The 26,837-nt window shown below is 49.5% G+C and overlaps 2 protein-coding genes across 13 annotated transcripts in view; both read left to right on the forward strand.

Moving 5' to 3' along the window:
- Window positions 1-26,394, forward strand: part of ankhd1 (ankyrin repeat and KH domain containing 1) — a 38,591-nt gene extending 12,197 nt beyond the window's left edge. For 4 of the 12 annotated variants that reach the window (XM_047043294.1, XM_047043285.1, XM_047043291.1 and 1 more), the window contains exons 6-37: window positions 984-1,217; window positions 1,436-1,530; window positions 3,731-3,968; window positions 4,346-4,537; window positions 4,743-4,852; window positions 4,940-5,027; window positions 5,264-5,391; window positions 5,758-5,901; window positions 6,532-6,634; window positions 6,772-7,016; window positions 7,268-7,958; window positions 8,066-8,193; window positions 8,328-8,439; window positions 8,559-8,704; window positions 8,898-9,040; window positions 9,382-9,595; window positions 9,713-9,888; window positions 10,075-10,237; window positions 11,629-11,724; window positions 11,927-12,043; window positions 12,199-12,609; window positions 12,810-13,141; window positions 13,255-13,410; window positions 13,633-13,782; window positions 13,916-15,501; window positions 18,096-18,272; window positions 18,394-18,648; window positions 21,564-21,802; window positions 22,126-22,287; window positions 22,414-23,646; window positions 24,906-25,061; window positions 25,933-26,394. In XM_047043294.1, coding sequence (XP_046899250.1) covers window positions 984-1,217; window positions 1,436-1,530; window positions 3,731-3,968; window positions 4,346-4,537; window positions 4,743-4,852; window positions 4,940-5,027; window positions 5,264-5,391; window positions 5,758-5,901; window positions 6,532-6,634; window positions 6,772-7,016; window positions 7,268-7,958; window positions 8,066-8,193; window positions 8,328-8,439; window positions 8,559-8,704; window positions 8,898-9,040; window positions 9,382-9,595; window positions 9,713-9,888; window positions 10,075-10,237; window positions 11,629-11,724; window positions 11,927-12,043; window positions 12,199-12,609; window positions 12,810-13,141; window positions 13,255-13,410; window positions 13,633-13,782; window positions 13,916-15,501; window positions 18,096-18,272; window positions 18,394-18,648; window positions 21,564-21,802; window positions 22,126-22,287; window positions 22,414-22,473 — 7,091 coding nt within the window. In that variant the 3' untranslated portion in view covers window positions 22,474-23,646; window positions 24,906-25,061; window positions 25,933-26,394. Of the gene's footprint in view, window positions 1-983; window positions 1,218-1,435; window positions 1,531-3,730; window positions 3,969-4,345; window positions 4,538-4,742; window positions 4,853-4,939; window positions 5,028-5,263; window positions 5,392-5,757; window positions 5,902-6,531; window positions 6,635-6,771; window positions 7,017-7,267; window positions 7,959-8,065; window positions 8,194-8,327; window positions 8,440-8,558; window positions 8,705-8,897; window positions 9,041-9,381; window positions 9,596-9,712; window positions 9,889-10,074; window positions 10,238-11,628; window positions 11,725-11,926; window positions 12,044-12,198; window positions 12,610-12,809; window positions 13,142-13,254; window positions 13,411-13,632; window positions 13,783-13,915; window positions 15,502-18,095; window positions 18,273-18,393; window positions 18,649-21,563; window positions 21,803-22,125; window positions 22,288-22,413; window positions 23,664-24,905; window positions 25,062-25,932 lie in introns of all 12 variants that reach the window. The other 8 variants (XM_047043289.1, XM_047043292.1, XM_047043295.1 and 5 more) reach the window with 6 other exon arrangements.
- On the forward strand, window positions 23,504-25,072 carry eif4ebp3 (eukaryotic translation initiation factor 4E binding protein 3). Its single transcript, XM_047042879.1, has 2 exons — window positions 23,504-23,636; window positions 24,906-25,072. Exons 1-2 carry the CDS (start codon window positions 23,504-23,506, stop codon window positions 25,070-25,072), a joined length of 300 nt encoding a protein of 99 aa, XP_046898835.1.
- Window positions 26,395-26,837: the final 443 nt, after the last annotated feature.

Below are 26,837 nucleotides of genomic sequence, written 5' to 3' on the forward strand. Positions count from 1 at the left end.
ATTATTCTGCAAAATATTGAATGAATGAAACAACTAAGGATGTCCCTTTCTTCATGAACTACCAGCATCAAATGATAATAAAGAATAATATATATATTCTTTTATTATTTTTTTAGGGAAAAACCCTAAAAAGGGTCTAAAATCGCCACTGGTGTATAGCCTACTTTACAGTTGAATATTAGCTGATATTTAACTACATACATTTAACCGATACAAATGCTGCTAAAGCTTGCTAGGTACACCACTGCTGACGCTAGCAAACTAGAAACGTCAACACATTTTTTTAAATATAAAATGATAAATCTTTACCCGGACAAGTGACTTGTGTATGGACAAGTGAAACGTGAATGTACTTGTCCAAAGGACAAGTGCCTAAAAAAGTTAATGTCGAGCCCTGCATTCAACAAACTGATGATAAACTGAGTCAAACATAATGGCTAAATAAGTAAGTACATGGCTAACCCAAATCAATGTATAGGTCTACTCACTACTCACAAGTCTAGCATTGGCCACTACTGCGAAATACAACAGCAACGCAATTCCAAAGGAATGAAAATGACGAAGGAATAAAGAACAAATGGCAGGACTGTAAAATAACTTGCTAGATAACCCAATTCAGAGAACAGGAACATGGCCCACAACACTAGCTACAGTTGTTGCTAAGTGTAAAGCCAGGCTATAGCTGCCAACTAGCTTGTAAAAAAGTCCCTCATACAAACTGTAGTATTGCAATTGAAATTCGTCAGAAATTAGTCCGACAGAACATCTTTAGTCGCACACTGTGCTTGTGAAAATAAATTCTGGTTCGCACGTATCTATTTTTAGGGGCAAATGTGAGTGAAATACTCACTATAGAGCCTTGCATATATACACACAGTCCTCCAAAGGTACGCACACGTATGTATGTATGCATGCATGCATACACACATCTCACAATCCTCGACAGGTTCGCATTCACATCCGTGTCCGTCCCGATGCTCCAGGTAACACGGCCTTGACGTACGCGTGTGCGGGAGGCTTCCTGGACGTGGTGCGCGTCTTGCTGAAGGAGGGCGCCAATATCGAGGACCACAATGAGAACGGACACACGCCGCTGATGGAGGCGGCGAGCGCCGGCCACGTAGACGTGGCACGCGTGCTGCTCGAGTACGGAGCCGGCATCAACACGCACTCCAACGAGTTCAAGGAAAGTGCACTTACCCTGGCCTGCTACAAAGGTATGACCTTGCTGCCTTTCATTTGATGGCAATTCATTTACATGACATTTTTTACCATTTTGTAGATTTATTTATCTAAAGTGACGTTGAAATAGTATGTAGAGAGAACCTTGTTATGGTTAGCTACCCCTGCTTGCATTGTCCCTCAAAGCCCTCATTAGCATGGTCAACTTTGTTCCTTTTAGCATTAGCATGCTAAGCCCTGTTGTTTTCCCCAGGGCACCTGGACATGGTGCGCTTCCTGCTGGAGGCCGGGGCCGACCAGGAACACAAGACAGATGAGATGCACACAGCGCTCATGGAGGCCTGTATGGTGAGTAAACTCACACTTAACCACTAGACACCACCACAACAGCTCCTTTACATAGTGTCACATTAGTCTTCATAACCGCCTATAGCATCCTCTAGAGTGCGACCAATTTGGTCGCACATACAACCAAAATTTGTAAGGGTGCGACTAAAAATGTTCCTAGGTCGCACCAGTGCACCTAACGTCCTCGCATCCGCTGCCTCTCCACGACCGAAGCATTTGTTCTCCTTTGACAGAACTTGCAAATGGTTGGATCATATCGTGGTCTAAAGTTTAGACCACGATATGATAGACTCTAAACCAATCAGAGACTGAGATGGAGTAGGTCTTTGCCTCTGATTGGCTGTAGTCCAGATATTTCTGTAGGCCTACACCGCTTTGGGCTGTGTGATTGGAATTGCGACGTGAGCACCAGAGAATCAGTTACGGCAATCAGCATCAGCAAAATAAGCTCAAGAAAAAACAGACGACGAACAATGAAAAGAAATAGACCCGTACCCAACACTCTCCCCGGTCAATGCTCCGACAACAGCCCAGACATGGAGCTACTTCAGCCACCAGTCTCCCCAGTCCCTGGTAAGATGCCAGCCCTGGTCCTTCGTCGGAGATGGCATCTGACTCCGAGGTAGAGCCTACCGAGCCTGAGCTAGAGAAGGGAAAAACATACATTTTGTAAAGACTGGTTAGACTAGTTTCCCTGGTTAAGGTTTAATAAGAAGATAACATAATGCACTGCATTCATTGTAAAGTATGTGACCAGAGCATGGCAGGGAAAAGTGCATTTGTAAGTGGATCAACAAAGTTTTGAATCGAAACGCTGATCATTATTATTTAACTACCTAAAAGTATCACAAACTTCCTAATGCTGCGGAATACAAATAGATTTACAATGCATGAGCTTATCTGGAACCAATAACCCAAACAGAAGTTTACATTTACATGTATTCATTTAGCAGATGCTTTTATCCAAAGCGACTTTCAAGAGAGAGCTTTACAAAGTGCATAGGTCACTGATGATAACAACAAGATAGTCCCAAAAACATTGCGGGTAGCCAAAACATGAAGCACACATTGTGAACAACCAAAAAGAAGTGCCAAAGGGAAGAACCATAAGAGTATGTAGTTAAGTAAGTTACAATTAAACAACATGAATCGCTATAAGTGCAAGTGTACCCTCTGAAGAGGGCGGGTTGCGCATGCTGGGAGACTGGTGAGCAGCGAGTTGCAGTAGTCCAACTTGTAGAGGACAACTGCTTGGACTAGCAGCTGGGTTGAGTGCTCAGACAGGTATCTCCTGATCTTCCGGATGTTGTAGAGGGTGAATCTACACGACCGGGAGACTGCAGCAATGTGGGCCGTGAGGGAGAGCTTGTCATCCATGGCAACCCCAAGGTTCCTGGCAGAGGATGAAGGGGTCACCGTCGCAGATCCCAGGGTGATTTAGAAATTGAGTTGAGTTAACGCAATAAGTTGGACTAAAGTGGCCCCTCTCCAGGCTGCATGTCATCGGCGGACAGCAGCCATCAGGTCCTCAGAACACTCAGAGATGATAATCAAATTCAACATCTCCTATAACATCTCAAAAGAAGAGCTGTCATTCACAAAATTTTGATTGAAAATTCTTCTGATGAAGAAAAATTTATTACACGGGAACATGACGTACAGCTATGACGTTGCATGTGCCAAATTTATTATTATTATTTTTGTGCTTCAAATAAAAAAAAGTATACATCTTCAACTTATTCTTGTTTAAAATCATTTACATAATATATATATGAATGTATTTGGTGCGTGGTAAAAAGGTGACCTTGAAATTGTGACGTTAAAGGAAAAATATGGGTGCACCTAATTTTTTTTTGTTGCACCTAAATAAAAAAATTAGGCGTACATGACTGTTAATACGTTTATGGCTGCCTGTTTATGGCTGCCTATCATCTCTTGTAACAACTTGTAACAGAACCAGTTCTTAACAGTATATAGTGGCTCCGAAGAGCTTATAACAGTTCATGACCGATAACTCTTAATGTTTTATTTAGCTGTCTGTAATGGTTTGAGTGATTGCAGCAGCTTATAACAAACAGCATAACCGTTTCTAACAGCTAATAAGAGCTTTTAAGGGTTCAAGAAAGCAGACGGATAATAACCCTCAACAGTTTAATACAACTCTTAGCGTTGCCAGCTGGTAACCCTTGTCCCCCTGCAGGATGGCCATGTGGAGGTGGCACGGCTGCTCCTGGACAGCGGAGCGCAGGTCAACATGCCGGCCGACTCCTTCGAGTCACCGCTGACCCTGGCAGCGTGCGGGGGCCACGTGGAACTGGCGGCGCTCCTGATCGAGCGCGGCGCCAACCTGGAGGAAGTGAACGACGAGGGCTACACACCCCTTATGGAGGCCGCCAGGGAGGGACATGAGGAGATGGTGGCCCTGCTGCTGGCACAAGGTAGCGCCGGTCCACATCCTGTCTCTCGGTTCTTATCCGTTTCCACTTCCTGTCTCTTCTCCCTCTTCCTGTCCTGTTGCTCTTCCCGTTTTTTTTCCTTTACCACTGTCTTTCTTCTTCTCCCACTTGCTGTCTCTCTTCCTGTCACTGTATTTATTTACTGGAACTGGGTTGGTCCTGTGGGCAGCAGTACGTTTTGTAAACACTTTAGAGTGTGCACGTTAATTTATTGTGACCACTGTTACCTTGTCTCTTTCCCCTCTCCTTTTCTCTTCCCCTGCGTCTGTCCTCTCCACCCCCCCCCCCCCCTTACTGCTCTTCCTTCTGCTCCTCCTCCTGTCGGCTCCGCCTTCTCTGACCTCCTTCTCCTCCCCCAGGAGCGAATATCAATGCCCAAACCGAGGAGACTCAGGAGACGGCTCTGACACTGGCGTGCTGCGGGGGCTTCTTGGAGGTGGCTGACTTCCTGATCAAGGCGGGGGCGGACATCGAGCTGGGCTGCTCCACGCCACTGATGGAGGCGGCCCAGGAGGGCCACCTGGAGCTGGTCAAGTACCTACTGGCTGCAGGTGAGGAGAGGGGTGGGGGGGGGGTTTGTGGGTAGAAGGGAGAGCGGCGGAGGAGCGAGAGAGGGGAGGAGGGAGGAAATGTAGTAGTAGTAGTAGGAGAGGAGAGTAGGCAACCAGAGGGTAGAGAGGAGAAGAGGGGGAGGAAGGGATAATAGTAGGGCCACCTGGTTGTGTTAAGGGTTGTTAAACTGTGACCCTCCCCAAGGAGCCAACGTCCACGCTACCACGGCAACCGGGGACACGGCGCTGACGTACGCGTGTGAGAATGGACATACTGACGTAGGAGACGTGCTGCTGCAGACTGGAGCTGACCTGGTGAGAACTGACCCCTGACCCCTGATGGACACAAGCTGTCACTGACTCTCTCTCTCTCTCTCTCTTTGTGTGTGTGTGCGCGCGTAGGAGCATGAGTCAGAGGGAGGCAGGACTCCTCTGATGAAGGCAGCCAGGGCAGGTCACCTGTGTACCGTCCAGTTCCTCATCAGCAAAGGTACGACCCCACTTTGCTCCCTGGCTGTCCAGTGACTGTGTAGAGAGTAGGACTGGAGGCTGTATAACAATAAGGACTTTGACACTGTCTCCCTCTCCTCCTCCTCTCTTTCTCCTTTTCCTCCCTCCCTCTTCTTTATCCTACGTCCCCTCCTCTTCCTCCTACATCTCCTCTCCCTCCTTCCTCCTCTTCTTCCTCCATCTCCTCCCCTCCCTCCTCCTCCTTCTCCCTCGCAGGTGCGAACGTGAACAGAGCCACTGCTAACAACGACCACACCGTTGTCTCATTGGCCTGTGCCGGTGGTCACCTGGCAGTGGTGGAGCTCCTATTGGCTCACGGGTCTGACCCAACCCATAGGCTCAAGGTCAGCTCATCTGTCCAGGAAAACACATCCTGATTGGCTAACAAGAGTCAGACCAACACAAAAAACGATGTACTGTAGAGTAGAATAGAACTTTGTACAGTAGAGCCAAATATTCCACTGTACAAAGTAGAATAGAATAAGTTAATAAAAATGTTTGGCCTCAGTTATCCATTATCTCACAGACACAAGACGACGAATGAGAATGGAAAGATTTACGAATCGTCTGTTGATCACAATGTGCACCACTTAGCTTACTGATAAAGTGGTACCTAGACAGAAGCCACTCTGTTGGTGAATCATTTAGTTAGTCATGGCTGCAGTTTGTAGTTGGTGAGCCTGACACTGTGTTTACCTGTCCCCCCACAGGACGGCTCGACCATGCTGATAGAGGCAGCCAAGGGGGGGCACACCATCGTGGTGTCCTACCTGCTGGACTACCCCAACAACATCCTGTCAGTGCCCCCCCCCGACTTGGCACAGCTCACCCCCCCCTCGCACGACAACTCCCAGGTATGGAGCACACGCACATGCACACACGCACAAAAACACATAGATGTATAGATGAGGACTGAAGAATATGACGAGAGCAGCCTACCTAGGAAAACGTATTTGCTTACTGGGGGGGGGGGAAACGCAAGCCAATTTATCTAAACTTTTGAAGGAAATTAGCTAAATTGCTTTGAATGTTAGTGTGAGCCCTGTGCCCATGGTTGTCTGCCAGTTTCTTCACATTGGGTTGCAGAGTAGTTAGTTTGAGCCTGGAAACGAGCATTGCATGTTAGATGGATACAAATAAACGTGTGACCTTGCTTTACCCGTCTAACAAAAAAATATGTAAAGTAAGAATCCGTGATTACGTGAATGAAATCGCAGATCAGTGAAGTCTAATGCTAAAATTATGAAAATGTGAAAAAAAAAATATATATATTAAAAAGTGGGAAGTGAAGACCTTGCCCGGGGTGCCAAATGTGCTAGGACCGCCACTGTTGATGTACTCTGAACTCCCCCTGGGGGGTGGTACTGCCTCCGTTGAGAAACAATGATTTATAGGTTCATTAAAAGAATGTTAATTATATGAACATGTTTCACATGTGTGTGTGTGTGTGTGTCCCTGACCCCCCCCCCTCCCCCCCACTCCAGGCTCCCAGAGTCCCCTTCCAGGCACTGGCCATGGTGGTGCCCCCCCAGGAACCCGACAGAGCCCCCTCCAGCCTCGTCGCCCCCCCTCCAGTCGCCGGCAAAGGTTTGTTCACCCTGTCCCCACCAGCCTTGACCTGCCTGACTAGCTGGGTCCTCATGTTAATTAGCACCCCAACTAACTATTGAACGTGTGAGTTAGGAACTTGGCTAGCCAGTGTTTTACTTCTCCTCTCTTCCCAGGTGTTTCCAAGCAGCGCCTTGGCCCCCTGCAGGCCAGCCCCGAAGGGGACCCTCTGCCCCCCTTCCACCCATACCAGCCCCTGGAGTGCATCGTGGAGGAGACGGAGGGCAAGTTGAACGAGCTGGGTCAGAGGATCAGCGCCATCGAGAAAGCCCAACTGCAGTCCCTGGAGCTGATCCAGGGGGAGCCACTCACCAAAGACAAGATCGAGGAGCTGAAGAAGAGCAGGGAGGAACAGGTGAGGGTGAGGAACGTCAATCTTAGGGGAGATGGGGGGGGGGGGACACACGAGGCATTACAGACACACTGTGTACACATATGTATGTATATATATATACACACACACAAATGCTCTTAAACTTGAATTAGACACTTATGCCTGATTTTGGTGTAATGGGAGTATGGGGGTTCCATACAGGACTCATGGGATGGGTTTTGGGATCTAAAATCTAAGTGTGCAGGTAGCTGTAGTGATTGTGCTCCCTACCCCCCTAGGTGCAGAAGAAGAAGAAGATCTTGAAAGAGCTGCAGAAGGTGGAGCGGCAGCTGCAGCTGAAGACCCAGCAGCAGTTCACCAAAGAGTACATGGAGGCCAAGGGGCTGAAGGATGACCTGGGTCAGCCCGCAGGGGTGGAGTCACCCGCTGCCGCCCCGGCCAATCCCCCGCACGCCGGGCCCCTACCCAGTGACTGCGAACAGGAGGTGGAGGGTTGTTGTGACGATGAGGACGGCCTTCCCCGCTCTCCAGTGGGGGAGGAGGGTGAAGAGGAGGAGGATTATGATGATGATGATGAGGAGGAAGAGCTGGACTTTACTAAGCTGCCCCAGGTGGACACCATCCTACACAGGGAGGCCCAGCTACAACCCCCTCCCCTGCCCCCGACTTTCCACATCCCCCAGTCCCACCAGAGCCCCCCTCCACCACCCCTCCAGCCCAGCTTCCCCCCCCTCCAGCCCCTCGCCTCCCAGCAGCAGTCTACAGACTTCGGTTCGGCGGGCTACTCCAGCCCTGGGCCAGGGCCCGAGGGCTGCGGTTCCAGCCCCGAGCTGCAGAGGGCACTGTTGAGCCAGCAGCAGATGCTATGTCAGCAGGCAGGGGGGTTCGTCACGCACACCGCCCCTGCCGGGCTCCTGGTGGCCACGCCTGCGCAGACACTCACAGACACGCTGGACGACATCATGGCAGGTGTGTGTGTCGGAGAGCTTATGTCGATAATAATGGCTCTTTTTTCTTGTTGTTCTTGATGTTCTTACTAAAGATGTTTTATGAACTCCTGTATCTCTGGCCTACAGCAGTGAGCAGCAGAGTACCCATGATGAACACTACCACGTCCCCCCAGCCCCCCTCCCAGAGTCCCCCTACCTCGTCTACACCCCCCTCCATGCTCCCCCTCTACCCCACTGTGGACATTGACGCTCACGTGAGTTTACCCTACTCTACTCTCCCTTCTACCCTACTCACCTAATTTGCTCTACTTACCCATCTACAGATTAACTAGTGTCCCTCTGTCTGATTAGCTGTGGTTAACATGTCTCCCTGACTCTGATTGGCCAGACGGAGAGTAACCACGACACGGCACTGACTCTGGCATGTGCCGGAGGACACGAGGAGCTGGTGTCGGTCCTCATCGCACGAGGAGCCAACATAGAGCACCGCGACAAGAAAGGTAGAGAACAGGACGCACACGGACACACATACACAGACACACATACGCAGTGGTATTAGATGGTGATGTAAAGCCTGCCCCTCACCACCACCTCTCCCTCTCCTCTCTGTCCACTCCAGGCTTCACTCCTCTCATCCTGGCTGCCACAGCTGGCCACGTAGGCGTGGTGGAGATCCTATTGGACAAAGGAGGAGACATTGAGGCCCAATCAGAGCGGACCAAAGACACGCCCCTCTCCCTGGCCTGCTCCGGGGGCAGGCAGGAGGTGAGTTCAGCTGTGTGTGCGTGTCAGAGTATGTGTGGTTGGGAGTCTGTGCAAGAGTGTGTGTGTATGAGTGCTAGCTCGGCATGACTCCGATTTTAGTGTGAAGTGACGAAGTCAAATGGTGTTCTGTTGTACTGAGGTGTCCTGTGCTCTACCCTGCTACTCTGAGAGCTGCTGTTCCCCTCCCTGCCAGGTGGTGGAGCTGTTGCTGCTGAGGGGGGCTAACAAGGAGCACCGTAACGTGTCCGACTATACGCCCCTCAGCTTGGCCGCGTCCGGGGGCTACGTCAACATTATTAAGATCCTCCTCAACGCCGGCGCTGAGATCAACTCAAGGTGGCCCCCAATGTCCTAGCTGTCTCCTCAGTGATTTCCCTCGCTGTCTCTCCTCGCTGTATCTGGTAGCTGTCTCTCCTCGCTGTTTCCTCACTATGCCTTCCCTCGCTGTCTTTCCTCGCTGTGTCTGGTAGCGGTCTCTCCTCGCTGTGTCTGGTAGCTGTCTCTCCTCGCTGTGTCTGGTAGCTGTCTCTCCTCGCTGTCTCCTCACTTTGCCTTTCCTCGTTATCTCTCCCCTTACTTTCTTTCTCCTAGCCATGTCTCCTCACTGTATCTCCTAACTGTGTCTCCTCGCTGTCTCTCTTTGTAACTCATCTCACCCTGCACGTCCTGTCCTCCAGGACTGGCAGTAAGCTGGGGATCTCTCCCCTCATGCTGGCGGCCATGAACGGCCACGTCCCTGCCGTCATGCTGTTGTTGGACATGGGCTCTGACATCAACGCGCAGATAGAGACCAATCGCAACACGGCGCTGACACTGGCGTGCTTCCAGGGGCGTGCCGAGGTGGTTGGTCTGCTGCTCAACCGCAGGGCCAACGTGGAGCACCGCGCCAAGGTAACCCCCACACCCTCACACAGACACACCTACAGAACAACCCCCTTACCAGACACACATTGACCCAGTCACACAGGCCCGCGTCTCCTGTTTGACATTTGACCCTGTTTTTGTCAGACGGGGCTCACCCCCCTGATGGAGGCGGCGTCTGGGGGCTATGCTGAGGTCGGTCGTGTCCTGATGGACCGCTGTGCCGACGTCAATGCCCCCCCAGTCCCCTCGTCCAGAGACACTGCCCTCACCATCGCTGCTGACAAAGGACACCACAGGTTCTGTGAGCTGCTGATCATCAGGTAGGTGATACTATGTCATAACTGTACCTAGCCTCTGATGCTATAACTGTACCTAAGCTATAATGTCAGAATCATACCCGCAACTTTGCTATAATCTTACTTACGTTATGATGTTGTACCGGCTGCAACTATGATGTCAGAATTCAACATAATGTCAAACCTACTCTCTGATGTCCTGCCCACCAGGGGTGCACACATCGACGTACGCAACAAGAAAGGGAACACGCCACTCTGGCTTGCGGCGAACGGCGGCCATTTCGACGTGGTCCAGCTGCTTGTGCAGGCCGGAGCTGACGTAGATGCTGCTGACAACCGCAAGATCACCCCGCTCATGGCCGCCTTCCGGAAGGTAGGGAAGGTCTCTCACTCACTCACACACACACACACTCTCACCACTCTCACACAAGAGCAACAAGTCCCTCAATAAGAGTCATTGTGTTCCTGGAGGAAACTAACATCAGGTCCAGCAAATCATTCCTAAGTACCGTTGTACTCCCAGTGCGTTTTAAGCCTTTTCTTGAAGGTTGGGAGACAGTCAGTGTATCTGATGGAGGTGGGGAGTTGATTTCACCATTGGGGGGCCAGACAAAAGAGGTCTTGCGCTCTTGAGAGGTGGGACTACCAGACGGTTGTCAGAAGAAGACCATAGGTGGCGGGTGGGGGTGTAAGGCTGGAGGAGAGATGTAGTCGGGTGCAGTCCCGTTTACTGCTCGGAAGGTCAGTATCAGGGTCTTGAATCTGATCAGATGAGGAGTGGGGTAATATGGGAGCGTCTGGTTAGATTGAAGACCAGGCGCGCTGCTGCGTTTTGAATCCTCTGGAGAGAACGGGTTGAGGAGCGAGTTGCAGTTGTCCAACTTTGAGAGGACAAGTGCTTGGACTAGCAGCTGGGTGGAATGCTCAGACAGGTATCTCTTGATCTTCCGGATGTTGTAGAGGGTGAATCTACTCGACCGGGAGACTGCAGCAATGCGGGCAGCGAGGGAGAGCTTGTCATCCATGGTAACCCCAAGGTTCCTGGCAGAGGATGAAGGGATCACCATCGCAGACCCCAGGGTGATTGAGAGATCGTGGGAGATGGAGGAAGGGTGGATCGTTCTTCAGGGGTGGGGAGACGGGAGGAGTTGGGGGGAGAGAGACAGAGAACTGGATAAAGAAGTGATCAGAGATGTGTAGTGGGGTTACAGAGGTTAAGTCAGTGATACAGTTACGTGTCAGGATGAGGTCGAGCTGTTTGTCTGCCTTGTGGGTTGTTGGTGTGTTCAGCAGTGTCAGGTCGAAAGAAGTCAGGAGAGACATGAAGTCGACGGCCTGCGTTCCTTCGAGGTGGATGTTGAAGTCCCCGAGGATTATCAGCGAGGTTCCATCATACGGGAGGAAGCTGAGGAGCATGTCCAGCACTTCCACAAAGTCGACTAGCGGCCCTGGTGGGCGAAAGAGGACAACTAAGAATGCTTTGATAGGATCAGTTAGCATCACATAATGGTGTTCAAATGATTTGGCGGTGACAGAGAGTGGGGTGGATGTGTATTTAATATATGGGGAAAGAAGCAAACCTGTCCCACTACCTCGCCCGGTTGAGCGAGGTGAGTGAGAGAACGAGTGGTTGACGGAGAGAGCAGCTGGAGTTTCAGTGCTCTACTCACACTCACTCTCTCACTCACACACACTTTCTCTCACTCTCACACACACTCTCACTCAGACACGGTCCCAGATTGATCTCTAACCTCTGTTCTCCAGGGTCATGTGAAGGTGGTTCAGTACCTGGTGAAGGAGGTCAACCAGTTTCCCTCTGACATCGAGTGTATGAGATACATTGCCACCATCACTGACAAGGTGAGGACACACACACAAACACATACATCCACCCCTGATCACATTAGGCATTGAAACAGGAAGTGTCTTCAGTGACTTATAGGAGTAGATGAGGGTTGCTAGTTATTTAAGCAGCTTATAGGTAGAAAATAAACCTACTTGCCTATATCAGAGTTTCAACTGAAGTCTGTTGTTTTGAATAATAATAATGTGCTGTCCTCAGGACCTGCTGAAGAAGTGCCACCAGTGCATGGAGACCATCGTCAAGGCTAAGGATCAGCAGGCAGCAGAGGCCAACAAGAACGCCAGCATCCTGCTGAAGGAGCTGGACCTGGAGAAGGTAGGGCTTGCTGTATGGACCTAGGGCTTCCTGTATTGACGTTGTGTTTCCTGTATGGACGTAGGGCTTGCTGTATGGACGTAGGGCTTGCTGTATGGACTTAGGGCTTGCTCTATGGGTGAGCCTGGTCCCTAAGCCCTCTGTTTGCCCTCCAGTCTAGAGAGGAGAGCAAGAAGCAGGCCCTGGCTGCTAAGAGGGAGAAGAGGAAGGAGAAGAGGAAGAAGAAGAAGGAGGAGCAGAAGAGGAAGCAGGAGGAGGAGGAGGAAGAGGAGGAGGAGGAGGCCAAGGGGAAGGAGGTTTCTCCTGAGAGCCAGGAGCAGGACAAGGACTCAGACTCCGAGGGGGAGGAGGACCCCAGCTCAGAGCCGGAGGTTCCCATCGACCCCCCCAGTGCCACCACCACCACCACCATCGGCATCTCAGCCACCTCGGTCACCTTCACCAGCGCCTTCGGCAAGAAACGCCAGGCCACCGCGGCAAACACACCCAGCGCCAACCGCAAGAACAAAAAGAACAAGACCAAGGACCCCTTGGTCAGCCAGCCAATAATACTCCAGGATTCCCAGGTAGGCCCACCTGTCAGGTACAGTCATGTTGCTTGTTGATGTTTTAGTAGTACATTTACATAAGTGCTTTCAATTATTTATTTTCATGAAGCTTCTTCCTTCCTGCCTTTTTTTCCCCTCCTTTCCTCCTTCCTATCTCCCTCCTGTCTCCTCCCTCCCTCTTCCTAACCCTATCCTGTCTTCCTCCTCCGATCCTGCAGGTGGCACTGGCGCAGCAGCGGGCTGACAAGAACAAGGTCCAGGGGGAGCCCCGGGGTGGGGGGGCCCCTGGAGGGGGCAGCGACTCGGACCCCCTGGACAGCACCGACTGTACCAGCGAGAGCAGCGGGAGCGGGGGTGGGGGAGGCCGCAGCCAGGACCTGGCCTTCCTCCCCGACCTGCCCTGCTTCTCCTCCTCTTCCTCCTCGTCCTCCTCGTCCTCCGCCCCTCAGCCTCTGCAGAAGGCCCCCGTACCGGAGAAGAGGCAGTGCACCTCGCTGCACGGTTTCCGTGACGACAAGCCCCTGGTCAATGTCTCCAAGCCACACCAGAAGTAAGAGGACGTAGATAGCACGGTTTAGTAGAACAGAGAATGGAGTAAAAGCAAAGCTCTCAAATGGAATGTGTGTGTGTGAACCCGTGTGTGTTACACTCTGCTTCTCCCAGGCTCCATGACATGCTGAGTGAGCGCCCCCCCAGCATGCTGGCCGCCCAGCTCAAGGCCATGGCCCTGCCAGGGTGCTCCCCCAGCAGCAAGCCCAGCCTCACCAGTCCCAAGAGGGGCCAGCGCAGGGAGGATGGCTGGAAGGAGGTGGTGCGCAGGTGGGTCCCCGTACTGGCACCCTGGGACATAAGACTTCCTGTATGGATGTACAGCTTCCTGTATGGATGTACAGCTTCCTGTACAGGCGTAGGACTTCCTGTATGGATGTTGGACTTGACACACCTAGGAGATGGGGGGTGAGACGTGTAAGTGTAACAATCTGTATGTTCATCAATTTTAATTTTGTGTGTACGTACGTGGTGTGTGTCCACCGCCCCCAGGTCTAAGAAGCTCTCCGTCCCGGCCTCCGTGGTGTCCCGTATCATGGGGCGCGGTGGCTGCAACATCACCGCGATCCAGGACGTGACAGGGGCGCACATAGACGTGGACAAGCAGAAGGACAAGAACGGAGAGAGGATGATCACCATCAGGTACACCTCACACCTCCCTAACCCTACACAACACAACCTAGTATAAAATGGGTTGCTGTGACAGGATTTCAGTGGCTCGCCTTGTTCCAGAAGTGTTTGAGAACTGGGGTATTAACGTCCTCCCGTCCTGCAGGGGTGGAACCGAGTCGACCCGCCACGCGGTGCAGTTGATCAACGCTCTAATCCAGGACCCGGCCAAGGAGCTTGAGGACCTCATCCCCCGGACTCACATCAGGGCCCCTGGGGGCTCCTCCTGCAAGTTGGGCCCCACCTTCCCTCCTACCGCTGGGGCTTTGGCCTCCACAGCCTCCTTGGGCCCCAAGAGCCTGGCCCCTGCCGGCCCCTCCTCCTCTATCCCCTTCCAGACCTCCAGCAGCCAGCCGGGGATAAAGCCAGGGAAGGGGCCGGGTGCTGGGGTGAGGCCCCCTTTCGTTTCCCTACCCCTGGCCTACACCAACCCCCATCTGGCCCTCCTAGCGGCCCAAACCATGCACCAGATCCGGCACCCCCGCCTGCCCATGGCTCAATTTGGAGGCACGTTCTCCCCCTCCTCCAGCACCTGGGGGCCCTTCCCAGTGCGGCCGGTCAGCCCCGGCAGCTCGAACGGCTCCCCCAAACACAACGGCAGCGTGGCTCCCAGACCGTCGCCCGCCTCCTCCACTCCTGCTCTCCAAGATCACATAATCACCGCATCCCCGGCCATGCCCTCTTCATCAGGCCCTGCCCCTGGCCCTGCCCCCTCCTCCGCCAGGAAACAGCTGTTCCCCGAACCAAAGACTACAAACATGGCCGCCCTCGTTTCAGTGGTTGGCTCTGGCCCAGCCCCTCAGTCCATCCCAGCCCCCCTTAATGCAGCCCCGCTTACCACTGCCTCCCCATCCCCCCCGGCGCCCTTTGCCCCTCCAGCCCAGCTGCCCGTCTCCAGAACGGACCCCCCCAGCTCCTCCGCTGCCCCTCCATCGAGAGAGAAGCCCTCCCCCGACACTGCCGCCCCTCTTATTGGTGGAGCCAATGAAAGCCCAGCCCCCATGCACTTCTCGGCCCCTCCCCCCACCGCCCCCCCCTCCCAGCCAGATCCCCAAAGGAAGCAGCTGCCCCTCCCCTTCCCCCCCAGCGCTGACCCCGCCCCGCCTTCTGCCCCGCCCCCCAGCTCCCGGCCACAGCCAGCAGGGGGCAGCCCAGCCAGCGCCTCCACACCACACTACCCCCCCTCGCCCCAGGGAGCTGGAGCCCGCATGCCACCCTTCTATCCCCCCATGACACACCCCCAGGACCTCCCGTCCGTGTACGCCCCCCCCTCGCAGGAACACCCTCTCAAACATCAACAACAGCATCACCATCACCACCTTCACCATCATCATCAACAACAGCAGCAACAATCAACACAAGCCCAACAGCACTCAGCGTTACAGATGCCCCCCCCCTCCATGATGAACGGCACCCAGATGCCCCCCCATGGGCCCAAACCGCAGATGGCCCCACCCAGCTACGGCCACTCTTCCGCCGCGCTCTTCAACCACATCAGCAGCATGTTCGACTCCACCCAGGGGGGCAGTAGCCAGGTGTGGGGCTCCTGCCATATGCCCCCACGCGCCCCCCCTGAGCAGCCCTACAGCGCCCCCTACCTGGGGGGGCAGGGGGAGAATGGAATGGGCCCGGACGGCTCCAAGGCCCCTGGGTACCGCTGCCCCTCTCAGAGGATGGTCCAAAGCCCCATCGGTGAGGACACACACAATATATTTATTTACGTACTTATTTTGTATATCTCATATATTATATATTCTAGGGGATGGGCATCTTTTGGTACCTCACGATTCGAATCAATTCTTGGGGTCACGAATCGATTAAAAATCAATTCACGATTTTTTTGCTATTTTTAATTAACAAAAAACAATGTATAAGATAACAATTGTGAATCGCTAGAAGACTGAATCGCGATTCAAATGTGAATAATTTTTGTTCCCCACCCTTAATATATACAGTACTGTGCAGAATTCTAAGTCATGATTTGACATGAAATTTGTCTCTTAACATTTTCTTCTGTGCAGTAGTACAAAAGTGCAATTTCATAAAAAAACTAGAGATGGTACAATTTCTGGGGAAATTGTAGGGTGTGCTTGCTTACTTGTGTTGGTTGCAGGGGTCCGTATTTAAATTACATTTCTGTATATTTTATATTAAAATGCAAAGCCTACTTATTATTTATAAAGATTACATAGATTTAAAAGCATATTTTTTCTGCTCATTTACAACTCAAAATACTAAGAGTAAAGAGTAGAATGAAATAGTTGTCTTCTCATTTCCCCTGCAAGATGGAATGGTGATTAGCAACCTCATAGTTGAATCAAAACGAATAAATTTGTCAGACCGGTGTAAAAATTGACCTAATCTCTATGATTTAAACGTCATTGTAAGTTTTTCCATTCTCGTGATATTTTCAGGCATTTAGCCAACTCATATTGCATTAATTCATTAATAAAGAACCCCCTTTGAAATGTATTTTAACAACAACGTTAGTGCTACCAGCAGTAGCTAGCTATCTCAGATGGAATCGCAATTCAAATAGTAACATCTGCTAAATGAAAATATGCCCCCAAAAACGTAAATAAGCTTGACATTTATTTAGGGGAAAATCACTCATTCATAAGAATGTCAGTGGTAGCGATCATTGTCAGTAACAAGGCAAAATGCGATATAGCCCTGCAGTGTGGAGAAGCTGCCCCGGTAGATTGTAGGCTACAACTACAGTACTACTACTAGATTGTCTTGGTAGCGATTGCGTTGGTTGAATTCGATTTAACGTTACTTCCATTGTACGGTCTAGGCTGAAATGAATTATTTTCATGAACAGATTGACAAAGTTTAGGCTGTGGCAATGGAGTTCAGGTTAGTAGTCACTAGTCAGATAGTTTCACCAAAAACATGTGCCGCCGTTTGACTTAGCTACAGTACTGTAAACAGCTGTGGATGTTTTTGTTAGCAGTGAGCTACACTGGTTTGAAACCACAGGTAATGATAATTTCACCCAAAAATCGTTTACTTGTAATATAATGTCATAATAAATCCGACAACGAAAATGTATTTGAGAAGAATGTTTATTTTAACGACTGAAAACAGATGCATCATAGACCGCTGTAGTATGTGTTGCCCGGGCAACAGAGGCTAATGTCATGCTGCTAATGCTTCAGTGAAATAGTAGACTGTCAGAGAATATCAAATAAAGAACAAAAAAACAGGCTCTGCTACTGTTTCCGAAAGTAGACGTAACTACTTCCTTATATCAGCTTATATTGTACATTAAACTTCACAATTGTGTTTCATATCACAAAGTAAAAGTATCTCAAAGTAAAATGAGTAAATAGTTATCACCCTGTCCTAATTGCTTGTGGCGTTTCTGCAGCTCCCTTGCAGTAAAGCAGTTAGCCTAGCTATCTCCCAGAAGTTAATGAGCTGCTAAACTAATGTTCTGCTAGAGGTAGTCACGCGATATTTCGTGACGTTATTGAAGTCAGTAGCGTCAGTGACTGTGGCTAGCAAGTTAGCCACCGTTAGCTTCACTTTTGCCACAAAAACTTAATTAAAACCTAAACCGTGCAACGGAACATAAATCCCAATAGAACCAACGCAATCGCGACCAAGACGAACCTTTTGACATCGACGTTGTCTATGTAGTCCATATATTGACTGAGCCTTAGGGGCGCGAAAATAAACAATAAATAATAAATAATATATATGTGAGATAACAATGGTTTGTGCTCGCCGAAGGCAGCACACCCCAAATATCGTTTTGTCTTTTATTGTTTCTTACAGAAATTTTGCTTTACATTTATTTAATTGTTCCTAAAACTTTTGCATATTACTTAATATTCCAACAGACATGCAAGTATACATATTACAGCCGTGGCCAAAAGTATTGGGAGCGACATACATTTTGTGTTTGCCAAGCATGCTGGGCCTTGTCATAAAATGACTGCTAACATAATTTCAGTAAGTCATATCATCAGCACAGGGGAAAGTGTAAACTAGTTCTAGCCAGGTGAAACCACGATCATTCTGATTGGATTTTAGGAGCAGATTGACTGCTGTGGGGACTATTTGTATATATTGAAAATGTTCGCCCCAAAAAAGCTTAAAAAAATAGGAAATGTGTCTTATTGTATTCCAGTATTCTATAGAAACATGTGAAAACATTTTGCTCAAATACTGAACCAGCAAACTTTGCAAAACACAACATTTATCTGTGCCAAAACTCATGGCCACGACTGTACAGACAAACACACATCAGTAACGTCCCGTCCCCTCTGTGTTGCCAGGTTTGCACTCTCTGGACCCCTCTTTGAGCTCCATGTCGTCCTCTGGCCCGTCTCTGACCAGTTTCTCTTCCTCGATACCTGGCAACCCAGTCTACCTGCAAGGACACGCCCCCCTGGGAACACCTGCCTTCAGCAGACAGCACTTCTCCCCCCACCCCTGGAGTGCTGCTTCCTCCTGTAAGCACACACACACACACACACACAAATACAGCCTCAACACAAATACATCACTGATATAGGTTTGCATAATCATTGTTATATTTTCTTCTTCTCCTCATTTCTTCCTCCCATCCCCCAGGTGAGTCTCCAGTTCTTTCCGTGTCATCTGGTAACTCCTCCCCTCTCTGCGCGTCTGTGGTAACTGCAACCATGGGCCAATCCAAGCCAAGTGGGGGTGGGCAGCAGCCCGACCGGAAGGTTCCTCCACCGATCGGGACGGAGCGTCTGGCTCGTATCAGGCAGACGGGCGCAGGCAGCCAGATGATGCACAGCAGCTACACCCCCTCGGTGGGACAGGGGGGCATCTGGTCATTCAGTCTGGGGGGCGGCTCTGGTGAGGACCCTGCTCCACCTGGACACTGTCCATCTTTAGGACAGTTGTAGAGCCTTGCAGAAGTATCACACCCCTCCGTCGACTAGGCCTTTTTCCTATTTTACAATTACTAGTGCAGTGCCCGTGATGCAACCTGTGTGACTAAGATGTTGGTTAGTTGATTTGGTGATATACAGATGAACACAAACACAGATTCTTGGAATTACAGTATGACGGTGTCAGTGATCCAGCGGGGGATTAATGGGGTGAATAGCATGCTCAAGTTTGGTTTGTTTTACAATCAAATATATTTGCTTCTTCAAGTGATAGACATGTAAATCAAATGGTACAAACCTCCCCAAAATATACTAAAATTACAGATTGTAATGCAAAATAAATAGGAAAAATCCTAAGGAGGGGGGGAGATCAGTCAATGTATATGGAAGCAGTAAACCAGAATAGGGTGCCATCGTGGCCATAGGTTTTGGCAATGACAAATGTTGTGTTTTGCAAAGTTTGCTAGTTTAGTATTTGAGAAATGTTTTCACATGTTTCTATAGAATAATGGAATACAATAAGACACATTTCCTATTTTTTAAAGCTTTTTTTGGGGTGAAGATTTTCAATATATGCAAATAGTCCCCTCTTTAACAGCAGTCAATCTGCTCTTAAAATCCAATCAGAATGATAGTGATTTCACCTGGCTAGAACTAGTTCACACTCTCCCCTGTGCTGATGATATGACTTACTGAAATTATGTTAGCAGTCATTTTATGCCAAGGCCCAGCAAGCTTTGCAAACACAAAATGTATGTCACTCCAAATACTTTTAGCTTTGGGTCAACTTGTCCTTTTTATCATTATCACATGAGGATTATAATTCCTGGAGAGCAAGCGATGCCATCCAATAGCTAACATGATACAGAACTTGTAATTGAACATATTTCTCCCAGTGGATAGACCTGTAGAAATGGAAATGATGTTTTCTTGTTTAGACGTAAATTCGCTTTTACAACAGATAATCAGCTGCTTTCAAAGGGGCTGGTTAGCGAACAGAACAACATTATAAAGTGGATATACTTTCAGAATAGATCAGTGAATTTTGTTACATAAATTAAAATGTTCACTGATGTCAGCACATTGCAAATCTACATGCTTGATGTAGTCGGGTGCAGTCCCGTTCACCGCTCGGAAGGTCAGTACCAGAGTCTTGAATCTGATACGTGCCGTGATGGAAAGCCAGTGGAGGGAGATGAGGAGTGGGGTAGATTGAAGACCAGGCGGGCTGCCGCATTCTGAATCCTCTGGAGGGCGGGTTGCGCATGCTGGGAGACTGGCGAGCAGCAAATTGCAGTATCCAACTTTGAGAGGACAAGTGCTTGGACTAGCAGCTGGGTGGAATGCTCAGACAGGTATCTCCTGATCTTCCGGATGTTGTAGAGGGTGAATCTACACGATCGGGAGACCGCAGTAATGTAATGTGGGCTGTGAGGGAGAGATCGTCATACATGGTCACCCCGAGGTTCCTGGCAGAGGATAAAGGGGTCACCGTCGCAGATCCCAGGGTGATTGAGAGATTGTGGGAAATGGAGGCCAGTATGATGAGGAGTTCTGTTTTGGCGAGGTTCAGCTGGAGGTGGTGCTTGGTCATCCAGGCAGAGATGTCTGTGAGGCAGGCCTCGATCCTAGCTGAGATGCCAGGATCAGTTGGGGGGAACGACAGGTACAGCTGCGTGTCGTCAGCGTAGCAGTGGTAGGATAATCCGTGGGAGGTGATGATTGGTCCAAGTGAGGTGTTGTACCGGGAGAAGAGTAGGGGTCCAAGAACGTAGCCCTGTGGGACACCAGTGGAGAGCTGGCCTGACACTTTGCCTCCCCAGGAGTCCTGGTATGATCTTCCCGACGGGTAGGATGAGATCCACTGAAGTGCAGTGCCAGTGATGCCTAACTCAGAAAGTCTGGCGAGCAGGATTTGATGGTTAACCGTATCAAATGCTGCAGAAAGGTCCAGCAGAATGATGACGAATGACCTCAAAGCCGCTCTGCCAGACTGGAGGGCAGTGGTGACTGACAGAAGGGCAGTTTCTGTGGAGTGACCAGTCTTGAAGCCCGATTGGTTGGGGTCAAGCAGTTGTTCTGAGAAAGTTTGACAGTTGGTTAGATACAGCGTGTTCAATTGTTTTTTTAAAGAAGGGTAGCAGTGATACTGGTCTGTAGTTCTGAAGGACGGCTGGTTTAAGGGAGGGGTTTTTTTTGTAGACGGTAGTAAGACAATTAAACAGAGAACCAAGATCGTACATTTTGATCAACATAACCAAAGCAATTTATTACGTAGGAAACGGTAGACAAATGAAGGTTACATAATCATTTACCTGAATATTGGCTACCACAGCAATGGCAATTTGACCACAATAGATGTGGAGGTTGAACAAGAACTTCAAGAGAATTTGAATTGAGATCTGAAAGATATTGGTACCAAAACCACCGAGAAGAACTGTCATCGCCAGCTGCATCACAGTCACTGCACTATCAATCTATAATTCCAGACGTGTGTGTGTGTCAGCAACATAGTCGTGGGCAATTTTCACGATCCATAGTTCAAGGAATCTTTACATGTGTGTTTCACTGACATTGTAATCACCGACTGCATCACAGGCACTATGCACTCTTTTTATTAATTCTACAGATAGTACAGTAAAAGACCAAGGATCATAAGTTTATAGTTCTACAGTATTATGATGGTCAGAGTCAAGGAGAATATACCATCCCTTATTGTGGTATATAATCAGTCTGTTTGTTTAGACGCTGTCCTAGTTGTTGCTGTCTTGTGTGTAGACTGTTGTGGGTGTGTAGACTGTTGTTGGTGTGTGTATGTGGTGTGCGTGCATGCGCTGTTCTGTGTTTGAGTGGATACTAACTGGCCTCGGCCCGTCTCAGTCCGCCCCTCCTCTTACCCTCCTCCCCCTCCAGAGTCCATCTCTGGCTGGGCCCCGCCCCTCATGGCCGGACACGTCATGCACCCCCACCACCAGCAGGGAGAGCCCTCCGCCTTCTCCCAGCACCAGGCCCTGGAGAGGGACGACAGCGGCATGGTGACCCCGGCCAACAGCTTCCACCAAGGGCAGCACCAGGCCCAGCTCCAGCCCATCCCCTCTGGCTTCATGGATTTCCCCAAGGTGAGGGAGACTGACCATAACACCTGGGGGGCTATTCTAGACCAGGGGTGTTCAATCCTGGTCCTCGAGTGCCACTGTCCTGAATGTTTTAGATGTTTCCCTGCTCCAGCACACCTGATTCAAATGAATGGTCATTACCCGGCTTCCACAGAGCTTGATAACAACCCATTCATTTGAATCAGGTGTGCTGGAGCAGGGAAACATCTAAAAAATGCAGGACAGGGGCTCTCGAGGACCAGGATTGAACACCCCTGTTCTAGACAGTACTGTGGAGAGGCCCAGACTAGCTTGTTAACACACTTTGCTCTGATGTGTGTGTGCAGGGTCTGCCCATGTCCCTGTACGGGGGTGCAATGCTGCCCCCCCACCCCCCCCTGGGGGACGGTCCTGGGGGGCCGGTGTACAACGGCCTCCACGCTGCTGACCCCTCCTGGAGCCCTGTCCTCAAGGTGGTCTCCAACACAGACAGCACCGACCCTCAGCAGGTAGCGCGTGTGTTTGCTTTCTGTTATTGAGGTGTTCTGGGTGTTTGTCTTTTTGTGTCTGTGATTTGAGTTTATTGTGTGTGTGTGTGTATTTGTATTCTAACTCCTGTTCCTCTCTCCCTCCAGGTGTGGCCAGGGACTTGGGCTCCTCATATTGGCAACGTACATCTGAACCACGTCAACTAAACACACACACCTGGTGCTGTAGTGGACCGATCACAGTACCAGTAACACAGATAATAATATAGAGATATTAACCTAGACATGTCCCTGACCTGAGAGAGAGAAAGAGAGAGAGGGGGGACACCATGCTGATGTGCCTAACACAGGGAGGGATGGAGGGCTGCAGCACTCTATCCACCTGTTCAACAGGATCCTGTCTGCCTAGCTAGCGTAAGCATAACCATGACGTCTACTTCTAAACCTTCCCCTTAAGTCCTCCTCCCCGGCCCTCTGGGGTCCACAGTAGGGTCTGCTACTGTGCTATTTATCCCAGCCTAGGCACGACTTGGCGATAACCGATACAGAGAGAAATCTGAACCTTTTAGAGTGGTATAAACATGTATAATTGTTTACCTACAAAAAAAGGGTTCAAATGAGAGTAAATTTCATGTTGTGTAGTGGCTCTACCGTAGGCTGTATCCATGTGAAATATCTACCTTAATATTCAATAAAAAGATTAAACTATCAAATTGTCCTGTACTTTGTTACTTGTCTAGTCACTTGTCGTCGGGATTTGTATAGTACACAGCATTTGGCTGGGACACGCTAGTCATATTTGGGGAAATTACGTTTATTGTTTACAAGTATGACGTTAAACGATGTGAAACCAAACACCTTTGAGCGGTTTAAGCCGCTCATCTCTGATAGGCGATGATGTAGACTGTCATGGTGCTGATTGGTTGGTTTGATGCCCAAAGACGCATGAAGGAAAGTAAACAACTGGAGGACAACCTAGCAGTGCACACGTAAGTGTCTCGAGTTGAGATTGGGATACCAACATGCCACGCCCACCAGCTGCCTGTACATAAACATGTGCACGTGGTTGTCAGTATTCGTCGTGCAATTTCAATCTCGAGGCTGAAGCGATCCTTTGCTGCCTTGGTCTCGGTTTCACGGCAACCATTATAGAAACAGAGCGTGCAAACTTTTCTATTTTTACGATCGAGTATTTTATCCGCAAACTAGTCATATTACTTCTGTGTAAATTGCAAGTATGTCTGTTAACTGCCAGCAGAGCAGCAGCTGTCCTATTCCCAGCCGTTTCGGTAACTCAAAGGACTGGCCCCTGCTACCCGACTCCTACAGCCAGACTCCCGATGGAACGCTCTTCTCCACCACGCCCGGGGGTGAGCTACGGTACAGCTACCGCTGCAGTTACGTACTATGCGCCGGTTGTGTTATTGTATTTTACTTGCTGTTAACGAATCGCTCCTTCGGTGCATGGTACAAAAACCGTAGTGGAGCGCATAGCGTACACGTGCGTAATGGCTGTTCCAGCCAGGGTATGGTGACCATACCCTGGTTTTCCAAACAGAGGACACCTTTTTTCTCGTAGAAGGGGGTGGGGAGATGATGGGGTTCTAAACGGTGTTACGATAAGGCTACCTTTAAGCAGTTAAAAAAAATATATATATATATATATTTGCACAACATAAATATTGTATATGGTTTGGGCACTGTTTCCACTCAGCTGTCATTTGCTGCTACTATTAAGCAACTATTTGATGCCGAAAACAGATTGACAGGCAATAATTTGGTCAGTAGTTGCTACAAGCCTTTTATCCACCAATTGGTGTGAGAGAAGGCGAGACTTCTAAAGAAATGTTAAAAGCAATGCAAAATGCGCGCGCACACAATTAAATGAAGTATTAGACGAGATGCACATCATAATATAACTAAAACCGAATTTGAAAAACAGGACGAATGGTCACCGTATTCCAGGTTATTTGGGTGATGTGTGGGGAGAGAGAGGCCATTAAGGAGGGAGACAGTAAAAGCCAGAGGCCAGTCTCAGGGGAGTAAAGGTAGAGCACCAGTTTGGGGGTGAGAGAGGGAAGGAACGGCCTGTCCAATGGTAAGAGGGGGGAGGGTGTCTGGGAATGAGGGTGTTTTCAGTGATGTGAGGAGGAAAGGAGAGGGAAGAGGAGGGAGCATGGATATGACAGATACTGTAACCTAAGGAAACAGTGGTTTGAACTGCAGAAGTAGGTCAGCCTTGTAGTCCCATGGTGACAGCTCCATATAATGTGTTCATTAAACAGACGCCTTCACCTCTTGATCCACAGGTCAAATGCTGTGTCACTGACAACACAGACTAGCTCAAACACAGACACACACCCTCATTCACAAACACATTCACAGATGTTGCTTTACTTGTTTTTGCTGATTCGTATGGGCGGGTAAAGAAAGTACGTGCCTTGAAGGAAGCACACAGCTTTTTGTGCCTCTGAAATACACACTCGAAACCGTAAGTCAATATTGTGTCCCTCGTGACTAAAGTTGTCTAAATCCTGCTCTTCATGCCAGGTGCTCACCTGATCTGCTTGCAGCTTGTTTGGTGTGCAGTCCTTTTTACCTCCGTGATATCACAGGAAATCCCCCCTCCTCCGTTCCAGGAACTAAGATCATCTACGAAAGGAAGTTCTTGCTGGAATGTCGTAACTCTCCCATTGCCCGTACCCCCCCCTGCTGCCTCCCCCACATCCCCGGAGTGACTGCGCCCCCGCTGGGAAAGCTGCCTGAGGGGATGGAGAATAGCCCCCACCTGGCAGGTGATTCTTGACCCCTGAGACCTAACACCTGAGTCTGGGTCAAGCGTCTTAACTGTAGCCCTCATGCTGTTTCTCTGTGTCTATATTTCTCTTATCTATAACTTCCCTTCCTCTACACCCCCACTGCCTGCCTGTTTCCCTCTTCCCTATCCCTCTCTCCCTCTATCTTTTTCTCTCTCTCTCCCTCCATATCTCCCTTTCACCTACTAACCCAAACACCTGACACTGTTCTCACATGGCTGCAGGTGTGTTTAGCTTGTCACTTTCAGCTCTCCCTCTCCTCCCCCTCTTTCTCTCTTTCTTCTCTATATCTCCTCCCCTCTACATCATCCAGGAGGTACCTTTGTTTTGTCCTCGTCCACCCTGATTGAGAAACAGCACTTCCAGGGCCTAGCCATTCAGGGCTACCCAGGCACGTTCTCTCATTCTCAAGGCAGATGTTCTATGCTGAGCAAGCAAGCTGAAAACAGACATTATGTTACCATTTAGCCCAGGGCAAAGTATCAGGGACTAGGATAGTACCAGGACTAGGACTACGACTAGGAGCAGACTGACCTGCAGATCACATGCTGCATTACTCAGCCCCATCACTGATGATGACTTCTGGAGGTTTAGAATGAAAAAAATGTTTGCTTTTCTTTTTTGGAAAGTAGAAAGCACACTTTAGTGCTCACACACACAAGCGCGCGTGCACACACACACACACAGGCGTGCACACACACACTGGCTGGGCAGGTTCAGTGAGTTCAATTTGCTCAAGGGCAAACCCTAAACCTACAGTCTAATCCCCTTCTCTTCCCTCCTTGTTCCTTGTCATTCAACCTTTCCTGTCTCCTTGCTTCCTGGGGTATAACATCTCCTCTCCTCACAGCAGACGATGACCAGTTTATGATCGACATCTGACCCTCCAGACCTTCTCCATGGTCGAGGTTTGGTAAAGGTTGACCACGGCGGTTGACAGTCTCTACAGGGCCTGCAGACACCCCTCCACCATTTTAATCCCCATGATTCTAGAATTCACCGTTAGAAACACGGTTCTCTGAGGTGGAACAGTGGCAGTTTTCTGTGAGAGCCCAGAGAGTGGGAGGGAGGGTGATACAGACTGTTCAGCTTCCTTTATCTTGATGTTCTTTATCTTTTGTACATTTGGTACTAGGGTTTGCCCTTTTCCCAAGATAAACAAATGTATGGTTTGTCATTGTGGGTGGTCAGAATGTGTACAAGTTTTTCTAAATGTCAAACTGCAGGCTGAATTCCAGGCCAGTGTCTGTTCCAGTGAGAGCAATACAATGATATAAAGTGACATTTGTTATTAAAGCTCTCTGTAATGGTCTTCTTTTAAAGTGTGTGTGTTTACAGGGTAATCCAATAAGTGTTCCGGTTTAAAGGTCAAAGCCCTATACCATGAAGCAAGTTCAACACGCCCGGGATAAATTCTCCTCACTAACTTCACTAACCCTAAAGACCACAATCACGCTAAACAGTATCACGATGGTTATCAAGTCCTTAACTCAACCCAGGTTTCCCCACTTGAGCAATGAACGTGTTCACATAAAAAGGGGCGTGTTCGCCAAAAATGACCAATTACAAACATGGACATGTCTAGAGGTCCGTACTTCACACAAAAAGAGCAAACATTAATTTTAAACAAATACAAAGAGTTTTAGAGCATAATTCAAGCGAAGAGCAACACTTGCTACTGAAAACATCTTAGATACTACATAATTGCTCTAAAAGTACCAAGTCAATGAAGGAAATATTTAAAACAAGTTCAAG

This window comes from Hypomesus transpacificus, chromosome 20 (genome assembly GCF_021917145.1).
Source record: "Hypomesus transpacificus isolate Combined female chromosome 20, fHypTra1, whole genome shotgun sequence".
NCBI lineage: Eukaryota > Metazoa > Chordata > Actinopteri > Osmeriformes > Osmeridae > Hypomesus > Hypomesus transpacificus.

What these genes read in the sequence shown, in the direction of transcription:
- eif4ebp3 (XM_047042879.1), top strand. Translation starts at nt 23,504, where the DNA reads ATGTCTGTTAACTGCCAGCAGAGCAGCAGCTGTCCTATTCCCAGCCGT. An exon ending in CTTCTCCACCACGCCCGGGG is followed by an intron (nt 23,637 to 24,905) that starts GTGAGCTACGGT and finishes CCTCCGTTCCAG; the next exon opens with GAACTAAGATCATCTACGAA.